Consider the following 16174-nt stretch of genomic DNA (forward strand, 5'->3'; position numbering starts at 1 on the left):
TGCCTGTAATCCCAGCACTTTAGGAGGCTGAGGAGGGCAGATCACAAGGTCAGGAGTTCGAAACCAGCCTGACCAACGTGGTGAAACCCCATCTCTACTGAAAATACAAAAATTAGCCGGGCATGGTGGCGTGCACCTGTAATCCCAGCTACTCAGGAGGCTGAGGCAGCATAATCTCTTGAACCCGCGAGGCGGAGGTTGCAGTGAGCCAAGATCGTGCCATTGTACTCCAGGCTAGGCGACAGAGTGAGACTCCATTTCAAAAAAAAAAGTTATGCTTACATTTTTATATTTATGTGTATCACTATGTACATGCACATACAAGTAGTCTTTTCAGAGCCAATTAATTTGAATACATTTGCAAGTCTTATGAATTTAAGAAAATGTTTGAAACTACTTGAACTATCAGAAAACCTCTATAAACATTTAAGAGATCAAGGCAAGGTTGTATCTCAGGTGATTTTCTGAGTTATACACAACATACATAATAAATAAATATTGCTCAATGTGATGGAACTCATAGCACCAGCTCAGTAAAGTGAATTATGCAAGCTCTGCTAACTGGAAGATGTTATCAAATGGTTTAATTCAAGTAAAAATTCTCAACACAAATATATCTGTACCTGTATTGATGTATATTGGTAAAATACTGTGGGCATAGTTTGCTGACCGTGTAATTGCAATCAGTGAAATTATTGAGCTTCCTCAATAGAACGAGGAGAGCACAACAGTAGGTGCGAGTTATATGGAGAGAGATCCACCATGGTTCTGGCCTTAAAGGCTCAAAATTCAGTTGGAGAGAGATAATGGGTTTATAAAGATAAAATACTGTTGGTAGTAACATGATGTCTGTTGACATTTTGAAAAAGAGGTTTTCTGTATATTCTGCGAAGTAGCTTCTCTCAGAAGTAGTGGTTATTGAATAATAAAAAAAAAAATCAACATTATCTTGAACCCACTGGGTAAGGCTGGAGTGAAGGCAAGATGGTATTTCTTTCCTTGGAGTTCTTGGCACTCAAGCATCTGAGTGGGTAGCTTTTGCCCTGGTAGGTGTAGATAAGCATATGTCTTTGGTCTGGAGGAAAGTGGCCTGTTTCGCTTGAGTCAGCTTGTTCACAGACTGAGGTGATTATTCCCAAGTCTCACCCAAGCAAATTGATGACTCCAGGGTGAGCAGAATCAATGCACTGGCATTTGCCAAATACAGATTCAGGTGAAAATGGAATAAATTAGTTCCTCTCAGTCAATTATTGCTTCAAGTAGGCAAGCTGAGGAAGAAGGGGTGCTGAGGTACACACTGAATTTGAACTACGTTCTGTTTTCAGCTGAAGATATAAACAGACAGTGACTATAAAACCTTAGCTTGGTGGGAAAAGGAGTTCTGTGAGCAACTCAATTTCTCCTTCTGAATTGTACCTCGAAGAGCACTGACTCTTATTTGCATAGGCTGTTCAGAATATGTCTGGAATTTCCGTTGTGAGGTTACAGACTGCCACCATGTAATAACAACATTATTGGAAGCTAATACCATAATTAATTTCTTACTATTATACTCAGCTGATATTGACAATGAGATGTACAGTTACACAGCATAACTTGGCAGATTCTTCACAGCAAAAGAATTCATAATCAGATCTGATGGCCTGTCCAATGGAGAGAACAGGTTATCTAGGAAGAGACTATCATTTCAAGGATAGACATAGTATGGTTAGTGCTCTCAAGACATGCTTAGCCAAAGAGAGAGCTACTCTTTTGGTATTAGTAGTTGAACTTGATTCCAGTATAGTTGTTTATAAAATAAATAGTGAGGCATGCTACAAAGTACTATTGCTGTGCATCACCAGCAAACTCTGAATAAAAGAAATGCCAACCTGAAGATGCAATCTCTTATTGGTGGGGAAATAACATACTCTTTATGATTTTCTTATGATGTTTCATTGACATACGGTGCTTCTAACCAAGTGACAAATTAATCTACTAGATTTAAGGAGAAATGGATGTGGCTTAATGAAGAAGGACAGGATATGTATTATAAGGCAGCTGGTTCTGCCACTGCTGGCTTATGGAGAAAATATACATTGGACAGCTAATGAGTCTCTGTTGCATAAGATAGATTCTCTTTATAATAGAATTGCACGCTTTGTCTCTAAATGGGGTTATTATACACACCATTGCACAATGTTTGAAGAGCTTGGTTGGCCCTTGTAGAGGGTTACGAGAGAAATAAATTGGAAGACAATTGTGCTTAAGACCTTCAATCCATCAAGCATTTCATATTTATCCAAATTACTAGCATGTTCTCCCAAAATATGAATCTGTATGATACACAAGGCTAGAATGTTAATGCTGACCAGACTTTGCTTTATCAGACAGGTTTTCCACTGTAAGCATTGACCAAAATTCACACGTGGTGAAGCTGGGCAATACGCATTCCAACCACTGCCCCCATTCCCTTTGCCTCTGCTCTTCATGTATTCCGCTATCTTAGTCTCTGAAGTTTCATTTGTTTTTTCTTCTATCCACCATGAACACAAAGGGCTCGCTTGCCCTGAGTTATTTAATTCTCAGAACTTTTTGACTTGACTACCCAGACAGTTTTAGTGGTAATTCAGTTTCTTCACTTTTCTCCATACTTGTGGGCCCTCACTGTTCAGTTGCTCAGCTATTCTTTAGAATAAATCCATTTCAATTAAGGTTACAGCCTAGAAAGAAATACTAGGCTGGGTGTGGTGGCTCATACCTGTAATCACAGCACTTTGGGAGGCTGAGGTGAGTGGATAAAATGAGCCCAGGAGTTGGAGATGAGCCTGGGCAACACAACAAGACCCCGCCTCTACATGAAGTACAAAAGTTAGCCAAGCATGGTGGTGCATGCCTGTAGTCCCAGTTACTAGGGAGGCTGAGGTGAGAGGATTGCTTGAGTTCAGGAGATCGAGGCTGCAGTGAGCTATGATTGCACCACTGTACTCCAGCCTGGGTGACAGAGTGAGACCATGTCTCAAAAAAAAGAACAAAAAGTAAAGAAAAAAAATATTGGAAGTGATGAAGAAGACCGGATAAATGACAATATCATTCACTCTGTGTCAGAAGACTGTGCTTTCTATTAGAGGACATGGCAGGGCTTATTTAGATGTTGTAGACGGGGAGATGGAGGAGGTGAGTCATGCTCTTACTATCATTACTTTCTAATGTGGCTTTGAACCTGATTCTACCTTCTGGCTTGATTCTTCTATCCATGATATCATGTAGTTGGAATTTTGTAGCTCAATTTTGCCCAAATATTTTCAGGGTGATACCATGTCCTTGAGCCCCAGGGGAAGTTTTGCACAGGAAAGGTGATTCTTGGGGTGTACCATCACTAGCTTTTTGACTTGCCAATGGACTTTGGAGGCACCATTAATTCCTGCTGATGCTGAGATCCTCACCTATGTGGTGAGGTGACAATATTTTGTTTCTTTCAAACTTTCTTTTCTGTGTTTCTCTCCTCTCAACCTACCAAGAGTAATTGAAGAGAATTACACCTGTGAAACATTTCAAGATGCTTGGAGTAAGATGATCTTTTCAGTTTAAGACGTTATTATATCCCAAACCAGACTGCTTTCTCTCTGTCATTGTGAGGTTCTTTCCTTTGCAAGTTTATCCGTACTCTGGTATAGAGAAAGGTGAGCTGAAAGAAATGGACAAAACTGTTTCATGGGCTTCTCCATGTATTTATTACCCTCTCCAAATTGAATCTTGAAGCCTTGTCAGAAGTGTTATTTTCCCAACAGAGCAGGTGTTAAGTGTCTATAGAAAATAAACTCACCTCCTGATATCTTTCTCATTGCCTGCTACATCCATTTACTGTGAAGATTATATTGTAAGGTGTGACAAGAGGTGTTGTACAGCAAGGGAAAAATCATCACTTTGTAATTCGATTTGTTCAAGTTCTCTTCTTTTGCACGGGCTTTTGGATTTCCTTGTCATTTGTGGAATTATTTCTTAAATGGTGAGTATCGTTTTCATATGTGTTTTTCCCAAAGCTTATTCCATCCAAATACTTTTTAAGTTGCATACACTCTTCTATAAGTAGAGCTATGTTTTTGTAATGAAGTTTCAATAATTTGGCCAGGGAAAAGGAAAAACGAAAACAAATGCTAAAAATGACTAGTTGATTTTTCTTTCACCTAATTTTTTATGACTTTTATATTCTCTGCTAAAAACAGATTATTTGATAACAATACTAAGAATACTTAGCTGTAGGTAAAAATTAATATCCATTTGACTGAATGTTTCATTTAATGAGAGGGCTTGTGCTTACCACGATTATCTTAAGGAAATAAATGTGTACAGAGACTAATGAGTAGACACACTAGACTTTATCAATGTTTATTGAAATTATTGCAGTTTAGTGATATGGAAATCTAGAATTGAGATGCTTTAGAAATAAATCTTTGCTTGTATGTAATTTCTTTAGTTCAAGGATCTGAAAACACTTTACAAGCAATTAAACTCTAGGATTCAAATGGGGATTTCACATTGTTTATTGTTTAAATAAAGTTACAGAATTATCATTTGCTTAGGGTTTCTAGTAAATCCTTTCTTTTAGGTCTACCAATATGCATACCCGAGTTTCCCTGGATATTTACCTCTTCGCTCAAACCACTTTCAGATTTCTTTTCTTCTCATGCCATCATATTTCTTTTCTTTTTTTTTATAGATGGGGCCTGGAGTGCAGTGGTGCATAGCTCATTGCTCCCTCGATCTCCTGGGCTCAAATGATCTTCTCCCCTCAGCCTCCTAAGTAGCTGGGACTATAGGCATGCACCAAAATGTCCGGCTAATTTTTATATTTTTCTTTTCTTTCTTTCTTTCTTTCTTTTTTTTTTTTTTATTAAATAGAGCCGTGGTCTCACTATGTTGCCCATGTTGGTCTTGAACTCCTGGCCTCAAGCGACCCTGCTGCCTCGGCCTCCCAAAGTGCTGGAATCACAGGCATGAGTCACTGCACCAGGCTATTATATTTCTTGAAAAATTCTCTTTTTTACTTCCTTCCTCCAACTAACTCCTCCAACCAGAGTCAGTCACTCCCTCCTTTTCCTGGCAAGATCTTCTATCCTTGCCCTTGTCTCCCAGTCCTTGTGATCTTATGTTCAGGTAGAGAGGAACTTTCTCTTACTCATTGTCTTATTACTTGTATCCAAAGGTTGGGCACATTCCCGGCCCTTCATAAGGATTTTTCAATGCATGACTGAATGAATCTGTGAGTGAATGTGATCACTGTGGAGCTGTGAAGTAGCTCGGGCCACTCCCACATTGTGCTGGCCGTGCAGTGAAAGGCATTTTCCCTGTTTTGACGGGGCCGTTTATCTCTGCTCCTGGTCCTGCTCTCTACTAGGAAAAGGAGAAACTCTACATGGAACTAAAGCACGTCTTGGCCCGCCAGCCTGGACCTGAGGCTGCAGAACAGCTGAAGCTCTACCGACGCACACTGCATGACAAGAAGCAGCAGCTCAAAGTAAGTGGTAGCCCCTGTTCCTTCCTGGCCCCAGGGCAGCCACACTGGGGAGCACACCTGGACAAGTCCACTGCCTCCACACGATGAGCCAGTCTCTCAATGCCACGATCCTCTGAGGTTGGCTTTCTTAGAGCTCTAGTCTAGGACGAGCCCAGCCGACCTCAGAGCTACCCCTCTCTTCCTGGACTATGAGCACCATTTTCCATTTCCAGAAAGAGGCAGGTGAGCAAGAGACGAAAAGATGATGACCACGAAATGGAAATGTGGGGGACAGGGTTTGTATGGATGATCTCAAGGTGACTTGTTAGAGTACTTGAAGGGCAGGGATGAGCAAAGGAAATATTTTAACACTATTGCCCAACTGAAGCAGACTGCCGTGCCACGGTGGGTCTCTGGTATTCCATCCCATCTGAAATAAACATACACAGAAGAAGTCCAGCTACTGCCCAGCCCTGAGGGCCTTGCTTCCTGACCAGCTCTCAAATATGTAACCATGAAAGAGAAATAAAATCAGGCAAGATTTTTTGATAGTGTGATTCCCTTCTAAGTCACGTAAGACCCTCAGTTGCAGAGATATGGAGTGTTTTACTTTTATATGTGCCTTTGTAAAGTTTTTCTCAAAAATTGTGCATGTTCACACTATATTTTGAGCTTCACCTCCTAAGCGAGTACTTAGATATTCTTGGCGTGTCGGGGAAGTTTTACACACAGCCACAGGATGAAGCATGTGCCAGTTGAATTCTGGCACTTCCTGTCCAATGAGGGTAATAATTGTTGACTTTCTGTCTGGGGTAAAATATATGCCACCCTACTAGTATAGCCCTAACCCCTTCAAAAACAGGACATTGTAAAACTGCATCCTTTTATTTTAAAAGGGCAAATGAAACAAGTCTAATTAGAGCATTAATTTTCAATTTGTCACTCTGAATGTTCATTTCACATGAATATCCTGAGACATAATTTGAGTTTTGCATAAGGCATAATCTTTTGATTATTTTGTTCCTTTAAAAAATTGAATATTTTAAAGAAAACAAATTATTTTCCGGTTTTCTCAGAGGTAGATATAGATTAGAAAAGCACAGAGCTATCTTATTCACTCAGAGCTCCGGGTTGCCTTCAAAAGCTCACAGGAGCCTTTTGTGAATTTAACCCTTTATCTCAGGAAATCCAGATTTTTCGCTCAAATGAAATGTGACCCCTCGTGAAGAGGTTTAGAGGTGGGTGGTACTGAGCATGTCTGCCAGTTTGTCCTTGATACTTACCTACTCTTTTAGGAAACTCCACATTCATTGTTTAGAAGCAGGGTTTTTGTTTCTAAGAGTTTAACTATTGAGACAGGCTTTTTTTTTTTTTTTTCCCAGCATGAAAATTACATTCTTTAGCCCATGATAACATAGTCAGAATCATTTTCACAGCAGTGAAGAAGAAAGAGTTCAGAAGCAGATGAACACTAAGAAGGCTAAGATCTCCCTTTTATGCAAATCTTTAAAATAGCAAACAAGAGGAAAAATAAATCCAGCCTATTGCATGCATGTTAGAACTATAGCCTTCCTTTTCTTTTTGGTTTTGGTGGGGAGCACACCCCAGCTTTGGCACGTGCTGTGTGCTATGCAGATGAGTGAATCCCCACTCCTCTTGTCCAGCCCAAGACCCGCAGCAGCTACTGAACACAGCAACGGAAGGAAGCAGGTAGTCAGGCTTTGAAGGGTCCCGAAGAACACAGTAAAGAGGGGATAGGCATTCAGCAGCATCACAACCCTGAAAACACATACATTGAATGCTTAGTTAGCAGTGATGGCAGGATGATTTCAGAATAATTTTTTTCATAATCCTCAGATGAATCACACTCTCTAGCGATGTTTTTCTTGAATATTTTCTCTCTTTTTTTTAAGGTTTTAAAAGCAATTTTAGATTCTGTGTCTGGGAGTTTATCTGTCTCTATTCATGATATTCCTTGAAGCACATTAGACTATTCATCTGTGAGCCTGTTCGAATGTTGTCTAATAGTTCTTCTTTTAAGTGGGGGAATGATACTTTATTTAAAGTTGCAACCAGATGATGCATCTTCAGCCCTCAGCCAGGTTTCTACTCAGACGTGGACCCTGAGCAGGTGGAAGCATGCAGATTAATTGTGATGCTTGGGCATTGTTTCGCACCTCTAGCTCCACTGCGGTAAATGGTAGCAGATTAAAAGATTTCTCAGAAAAGGATATTGTATCTTTTGTTAACGCCACTTTATTTGTCATGTTAGGTTTTGTCTTCAGAACTGAATATGTATGAAGTACAGAGCAAAGAATATAAATATGAGGTAGAGAAACTTACCAATGAGCTCCAGAATTTAAAGAAGAAATACCTCGCTCAGAAACGTAAAGAACAACTTCAAAAGTAAGAATTAGTCAAATGTCCTATTTGTGCCTATTATCTGCACATAAGAAAATATTTGGTGAACAGTCACAGACTTGCAAGTTTCACTGGGGTAAACTAAGTCGCAGGGCAAACAAATGACATTCTACCAGTCACTAACTAAGTTTGTATCAGAGCAAGATCAGTGACTCATCTGATACTGAATCCTCTCCTTGGGATTCTAACAGGGATTCATTAATATCTGTTCATTGGTGGATCTACCATGGAGCAGAGGAAATGTAATACGACTTTTCCCCCCACACTAGTCTATGGTTTGGAGATAATAATGTCATAACTATGTTTGCAAATGAGGTTCAAAATCAGTCTTGAACAGCATATTCACATTTAAAACCACATGTGCTTTTGCTAAGGGACCGGGGCTTCATAAAGCTGTTCTTTCTAATGATGCCCCTGTACCACTATAACTGCTAATAGTTCACCTATGTTTTTATTTATTTATTTATTTATTTTTTATTTTTTATTTTTTAGTGATAGGGTCTTGCTATGTTGCCCAGGCTGGTCTTGACCTCCTGGCCTCAAACAATCTTCCTGCCTCAGCCTCCCCAAATGTTGAGATTACAGGGTGAGCCATGCCTGCCTAGGTTTTTAGATAGTTATTATCTCTGAACCATCTTCTGTGTCTAGTGACTGACTTCAGCATCTGCTGTGGGGGGTTGATGTGACCTCTTCCTCTAGGAGATGATAATGTAGAGGTGAGGTGAACATTTTGGGTTTCAGGATGCTCCCATGTTGAAAAACAAAAGTTCTCTTCACATTGTTAGTATTATTTGCCTGATCCCAGGGTGAGAATAGGGGCCCAAATGAATTGGGTTTGAAATGGACTAGTTTTGAAACTTGGTTTGGCTGCGTGACATTGCCAAAATCATCCAGTTAATTTGGCAGTGACTCACGTTATGGGCTGAAAGTCATGCTTGGTATTTATCCACATGGACATTTCAGGGACATGGTGAAATATGGCTTGAGTGCATTTGCCTAAGATTCGTTAGTAGCAAAGTTATATAAAGTAACTGGATGCAAATTCATTTGCCAGTAAAAGTCTGCCCTTCTTGTAAATCAGAATACTCCCCTGTTCCACATTTAGGTGCCAGTTCCATAGTAGAGGAAAATACTGCTATAATTTAAATAAGTCCATCTTAATGTGTAGGTCTACCAACTATCTGTCTGACTCAGAATCCCTAGTGAGATTTATTAAACATGCAGGTTCCCAGGCCATATTTCCAGATACTTGGATTCAGCAGACTCTGGAAACCTGCAATTTAATAAGCTCCTCAGGTGATTTTCATGCACAGTGAAGCTTCAGAACCACTAATATTAACAATGTAAATTAAATGAATGCTGGAGTGGAAACACTGTATTTTTCTTTTAGGATATCAAGATTGTGCTCATAAAATGTCAACATGGTTAATTTCCACATGAGGCAGGTGTCTAACTCAGTGGTCTTCAAGCTCTTTGATTGTACACCCTTATCAGTAAAACTTTTTTTGAGACAGAGTTTTACTGTGTCACCCAGGCCGGAGTGCAGTAGCACCATCTTGGCTCACTCTGACTCCAGAGTTCAAGTCATTCTCATGTCTCAGCCTTCCAAGTAGCTGGGATGACAAGTGTGCGCCACATGCCCGGCTAATTTTTTTTTTCTGTTTTTAGTAGAGACAGGGTTTTGTCATGTTGGCCAGGCTGGTCTTGGACTCCTGGTCCCAAGTGATCTGCTGGCCTTGGCCTCCCAAAGTACTGGGATTACAGGCATGAGCCACTGAGCCCTCCCAGTAAAACGTTTTTGAACTTGCAGCATGTATATGCATATATCTTTAAAATAATTTTTAAATTTCAGAATAGTTTTAGATTTACCTGCAATGTATTTTAATTTATAAATTATATGCAGATACCACTGTCAGTTTGTAACTCTTAGTAAAGCATAATTTAAAAATTTTAAATATAAAAGTATTAATAGATTTATTTATTAATAAATAACAATAAAAAGAAATATAAATTAATAGAATAGAAATAAAAGAAAATAATCAATTAATAGAATTAATATAATAATATCTTCTTTCTTTTTTTATTATACTTTAAGTTCTAGGGTGCATGTGCACAACGTGCAGGTTTGTTACATATGTATACATGTGCCATGTTGGTGTGCTGCACCCATTAACTCGTCATTTACTTTAGGTATATCTCCTAATGCTATCCCTCCCCCCTCCCCCCTCCCCCCTCCCCCCATCCCACGACAGGCCCCAGTGTGTGATGTTCCCCTTCCTGTGTCCAGATATTCTCATTGTTCAATTCCCACCTATGAGTGAGAACATGCAGTGTTTGGTTTTCTGTTCTTGTGATAGTTTGCTGAGAATGATGGTTTCCAGTTGCATGCATGTTCCTACAAAGGACATGAACTCATCCTTTTTTATGGCTGCGTAGTATTCCATGGTGTATATGTGCCACATTTTCTTAATCCAGTCTGTCATTGATGGACATTTGGGTTAGTTCCAAGTCTTTGCTATTGTGAATAGTGCCTCAGTGAACATACGTGTGCATGTGTCTTTACAGCAGCATGATTTATAATCCTTGGGGTATATACCCAGTAATGGGATGGCTGAGTCAAATGGTATTTCTAGTTCTAGATCCTTGAGGAATCATCACACTGTCTTCCACAGTGGTTGAACTACTTTACAATCCCACCAACTGTGTAAAAGTGTTCCTATTTCTCCATATCCTCTGCAGCACCTGTTGTTTCCTGACTTTTTAATGATCACCATTCTAACTGATGTGAGATGGTATCTCATCGTGGTTTTGATTTGCATTTCTCTGATGGCCAGTGATGATGAGCATTTTTTCATGTGTCTGTTGGCTGCATAAATGTCTTCTTTTGAGAAGCGTCTGTTCATATCCTTTGCCCACTTTTTCATGGGGTTGTTGTTTTCTTGTAAATTTGTTTGAGTTCTTTGTAGGTTCTGGATATTAGCCTTTTGTCAGATGAGTAGATTGCAAAAATTTTCTCCCAATTCTGTAGGTTGCCTGTTCACTCTGACGGGAGTTTCTTTTGCTGTGCAGAAGCTCTTTAGTTTAATTAGCTCCCATTTGTCAATTTTGGCTTTTGTTGCCATTGCTTTTGGTGTTTTAGACATGAAGTCCTTGCCCATGCCTATGTCCTGAATGGTATTACCTAGGTTTTCTTCTAGGGTTTTTATGGTTTTAGGTCTAACATTTAAGTTTCTAATCCATCTTGAATTAATTATTGTATAAGGTGTAAGGAAGGGATCCAGTTTCAGCTTTCTACATACGGCTAGCCAATTTTCCCAGCACCATTTATTAAATAGGGAATCCTTCCCCATTTCTTGTTTTTGTCAGATTTGTCAAAGATCAGATGGTTGTAGATGTGTGGTATTATTTCTGAGGGCTCTGTTCTGTTCCATTGGTCTATATCTCTGTTTTGGTACCAGTACCATGCTGTTTTGGTTACTGTAGCCTTGTAGTATACTTTGAAGTCAGGTAGCATGATCCCTCCAGCTTTGTTTTTTTGGCTTAGGATTGTCTTGGCAATGCGGACTCTTTTTTGGTTCCATATGGACTTTAAAGTAGTTTTTTCCAATTCTGTGAAGAAAGTCATTGGTAGCTTAATGGGGATGGCATTGAATCTATAAATTACCTTGGGCAGTATGGCCATTTTCACGATATTGATTCTTCCTATCCATGAGCATGGAATGTTCTTCCATTCGTTTGTGTCCTCTTTTATTTCACTGAGCAGTGGTTTGTAGTTCTCCTTGAAGAGGTCCTTCACATCCCTTGTAAGTTGGATTCCTAGGTATTTTATTCTGTTTGAAGCAATTGTGAATGGGAGTTCACTCACGGTGTGGCTCTCTGTTTGTCTGTTATTGGTGTATAAGAATGCTTGTGATTTTTGCACATTGATTTTGTATCCTGAGACTTTGCTGAAGTTGCTTATCAGCTTAAGGAGATTTTGGGCTGAGAGGATAGGGTTTTCTAAATATACAATCATGTCACCTGCAAACAGGGACAATTTGACTTCCTCTTTTCCTAATTGAATACCCTTTATTTCTTTCCCCCGCCTGATTGCCCTGGCCAGAACTTCCAACACTATGTTGAATAGGAGTGGTGAGAGAGGGCATCCCTGTCTTATGCCAGTTTTTAAAGGGAATGCTTCCAGTTTTTGCCCTTTCAGTATGATATTGACTGTGGGTTTGTCATAAATAGCTCTTACTATATTGAGATACATTCAATGAATACCAAATGTATTGAGAATTTTTAGGACGAAGGGCTGTTGAATTTTGTCAAAGGCCTTTTCTGCATCTATTGAGATGATCATGTGGTTTTTGTCTTTGGTTCTGTTTATATGCTGGATTACGTTTATTGATTTGCATCTGTTGAACCAGCCTTGCATCCCAGGGATGAAGCCCACTTGATCATGGTGGATAAGCATTTTGATGTGCTTCTGGATTTGGTTTGCCAGTATTTTATTGAGGATTTTTGCATCGATGTTCATCAGGGATATTGGTCTAAAATTCTCTTTTTTTGCTGTGTCTCTGCCAGGCTTTGGTATCAGGGTGGTGTTGGCCTTATAAAATGAATTAAGGAGGATTCCCTCTTTTGCTATTGGTTGGAATAGTTTCAGAAGGAATGGTACCAGCTCCTCCTTGTACCTCTGGTAGAATTTGGCTGTGAATCTGTCTGGTCCTGGACTTCTTTTTGGTTGGTAGCCTATTAATTATTGCCTCAATTTCAGAGCCTGTTATTGGTCTATTTAGGGATTCAACTTCTTCCTAGTTTAGTCTTGGGAGGGTGTATATGTCCAGGAATTCATCCATTTCTTCTAGGTTTTCTAGTTGATTTGTGTAGAGGTGTTTATAGTATTCTCTGATGGTAGTTTGTATTTCTGTGGAGTCAGTGGCGATATCCCCTTTATCATTTTTTATTGCATCTATTTGATTCTTCTCTCTCTTCTTCTTTATTTGTCTTGCTAGCAGTCTATCAATTTTGTTGATCTTTTCAAAAAAACCATCTCCTGGATTCATTGATTTTTTGAAGGGTTTTTTGTGTCTCTATCTCCTTCAGTTCTGCTCTGATCTTAGTTATTTCTTGCCTTCTGCTAGCTTTTGAATGTGTTTGTTCTTGCTTCTGTAGTTCTTTTAATTGTGATGTAATTGAATAATATCTTCTTTCTACCCACAATGGATCATCTCATTCATTTTCTAAAGTTCGTACACCATTTGGGGACCAATGGTCTAGTTTACACTGTTACGAACAGCTAGTTTGGCTCTTTATTATCTTTCTAGAGCTGATTAATTTTCTTGCCTTGGCCCTGGGATTTGGCCTAGTCTTCTTTGACATTACTGCCTGCTGATCTTGCTCCCTCTCTTTCCCCAAAGCTTGATGGACATAGAGAGCATGAGCTGTCCAGATATTGGCTCAGCCCTTCTTGATGGGCCCGTCCACTAGCACTGTGCTGCCCAGCTGTTTGCCACTTGTGGCCATTTAAATTTAAACAAATTACTGTGAAATCAGTTCCTCAGTCTCACTAGTCACATTTCAAGTGCTTAATAGCCACATGTGGCTAGTGGCTGGGTATAACAGAAAGTTCAACTGGGCAGTACTAGAAAGTTCTAGAAAGCTCTAGAATCTTTGCCTTTACCTGTCCTCTTCTTGTCCTTACACACTTATTACTAGTAGCCACTCTGACCTAGTTAGGGCTCCATTGGTGGTTCCATCTACTTGGTGATTCCTAAACCGGTAGACAAAGATTAGTTCATAGGATAATAGCAAAAAAGATGCTGAAGAAAAAAATATGAAGAGGCAAGAACAAAAGTGCTGAGATGGTATAGACTGGATGGAAGAAGGCTGAGGGAGTCATTATAATGGTCTATAAATACATTTAAAAGATAATATAAAGGAGACAGTATTCCCATTAGTCAGCTTAGACCAAGCCAGAAGCATTAAGCTTTAGCTCCTTCAGAAAAAGAAAATTCAGGTTATTTAAGGCGAGAGAGGGCAGGGGGAAGGGGAGTGCTGCCGCCTCTAACACCAGTCAAGAGCCAGACGAGTTGCCAAAGTACAGGAAAGAATTTGCTTTGCTGGATCCACTCAAGGCTAAGGCTTTCGTCCTATTTATGGAGAATGGTTTTTCACAACAATGAAATCAATTCTACTGAGAGACAGATGGGTTGATTACCAATCCTCTACAGGTTCTCTCCCAATGGAATAATTTAGAATAATCTCTGTGGATGTTGTCTCCACATATGCCCTTTACAAAATAGCAACTCTTATCATTCTGTACCTTTTACCTTCTTTTGTTTTTCTTAAACACCCCTCTGCTCCCACTGTGATCCCAAACTACACCTGCACCTGCCCCTGACTACCCTACTCAACATCCCCAGGCTGATCTACAGTCTGCAGTACCAGATTCTTTTCCAAAAGACAGTTTGTTCCCCTAGGGTGAGTCATTCATAATTGTCCAATCTAATTGGTTTTGGTCTTAGCAGTTTGCTTAATTTTCATTGTTTAACAGGGATTCCAAAGGTGTTTTCTTTAAGACCCCAAGATAGATAACTTGTGTAGATCTAGGTTACTTCTGCAGTAAGCCTGAATATGAGTGTGTGTGTGTGTGTGTGTGTGTGTGTATTTAAAGGACATCTATATAGAAGTTATACTGTTGATTTTAGGGCAGAATTCTCTTCATCCATTGCCAAAAATACTATTTTATTTATCTTCCCCAGCTTTTCTTGTATCTTAAAACTATTTGTAGTAATAATGGTTGCTTGTCTAGGGTTACAGGAAAATTTGTGTTTTATAAATGTCCAAGTTTGATGAAGATACCTTGTGTGTAGTAAATATTTATAAATTTATACCAGAACTTTGCAATATAAAAGTTGATAAATGATGAATTAGTCATTATAATTGAGCCAAGAAAAAGATTCTTCTGACTGATCTTTGGAGCTAAACAAATGTTTTATAAAACAGGAAGATGATTCCAAGTCAGAAGTCACCAAATACACAGCATTTGAGTTATAATGAGGTCTTCTGTTCATACTTAAATAAACATTAGGAGAGCATATTTTGCATTTAATTGTCTTGCCCTAATTTTATGTTTTATCGGTGAACACCTAATTAGATTTAAACAACTACCTTGTCTAAAACTAGAAACTGTAATCAAAGTAGTTTTCAGTGGCTAACACACCCTAGGATTATCAAATGTCAAACTTAGACAAAAAGGATGTTAAGGAAGCTAACTTTCATCTCCTCTATTACAGAAACAAGGACACAGCACCCATGGATAACACCTTCTTAATGGTCAAACCAAATGGCCCTGGTTTTACTGGGGGTGGATTTCCTCTCAAGTCAACCAAGATGAAGTTCTAACCTGAAGCTGCTGGCTGGGTCCAGTTGAACAGCTCATGAAATCTGCTCTGGGACATTTTGGGGGAATCTCAAAGTCCTTGGATCATAGAATCGGTGCTGAGAATCCAGGATGGAAAGAAATGCAGAACTATTATAGTCACATACATATAAGAGGGATGGTGTTTTGTCTGGTCCACGTTGATATTAGCAAGATCATAATTCTCTGTTTTCAGTTAGGCTGACCTATTGCATGAAGCAAATCTTTTGTTGCTACCCCATTGATTGAAATGTACTAGACCTTAATTTCTTTATTATAGATATTGGTGTACTTGAAGGTTTTATATTTAAAAGTATTTTTGAAATGCAATGCGTCCCCTCTCACCTTATTAACAAGAATCTATTTTAATTATTCCTCATTAACAAGTCATTGCATGAGACGAGAAAGAAGGACAAACTCTCAAGAATTTAAAAAGTGTTTTGAGAATGATTTCTATGTGGAATTTCTTTTCAGGCCTGGAGTAGGAAAATCTATTCCAAAGAGACACACTAATAAATACTTCATCATAAAAAATAAAAAAGAATCTTTGTAGAGATTTTGATCCTTGCTTTGGTAGAGTATGTAATTAAAGTTTAAAGCTACTGTGAGAGATGTTTAACAAGAGCATTTGATTCACAGGAACCAAGACCATGAAATGAGAGATTTGTGCTAGTCTCCTATCCTTTCTAGGCCTCCATCTTCCTCCCAGACTTGAGAACACAATTATTTAGCACAGACATCTGTTTGGCTCCCAGGCATTTTGAACCATTGAATCCACTGTGATTTCTTGTTGTTGAAGCCACAATTATTGGGACATCCATTCAATGTTTTCTCATTAAGAGGTTTCATTCAGTTACATCATGTGAGGACAC

At 39.1% G+C, this 16174-nt stretch overlaps 1 protein-coding gene across 1 annotated transcript in view; it reads left to right on the top strand.

The window, feature by feature from the left end:
* Window positions 1–15864, top strand: part of CFAP58 (cilia and flagella associated protein 58) — a 111651-nt gene extending 95787 nt beyond the window's left edge. Inside the window, exons 16-18 of the mRNA XM_050804910.1 lie at window positions 5378–5497; window positions 7749–7882; window positions 15178–15864. Coding sequence (XP_050660867.1) covers window positions 5378–5497; window positions 7749–7882; window positions 15178–15286 — 363 coding nt within the window. The 3' untranslated portion in view covers window positions 15287–15864. The remainder of the gene's footprint in view (window positions 1–5377; window positions 5498–7748; window positions 7883–15177) is intronic.
* Window positions 15865–16174: the final 310 nt, after the last annotated feature.

Source organism: Macaca thibetana, chromosome 9, assembly GCF_024542745.1.
Source record: "Macaca thibetana thibetana isolate TM-01 chromosome 9, ASM2454274v1, whole genome shotgun sequence".
Classification (NCBI taxonomy): Eukaryota; Metazoa; Chordata; class Mammalia; order Primates; family Cercopithecidae; genus Macaca; species Macaca thibetana.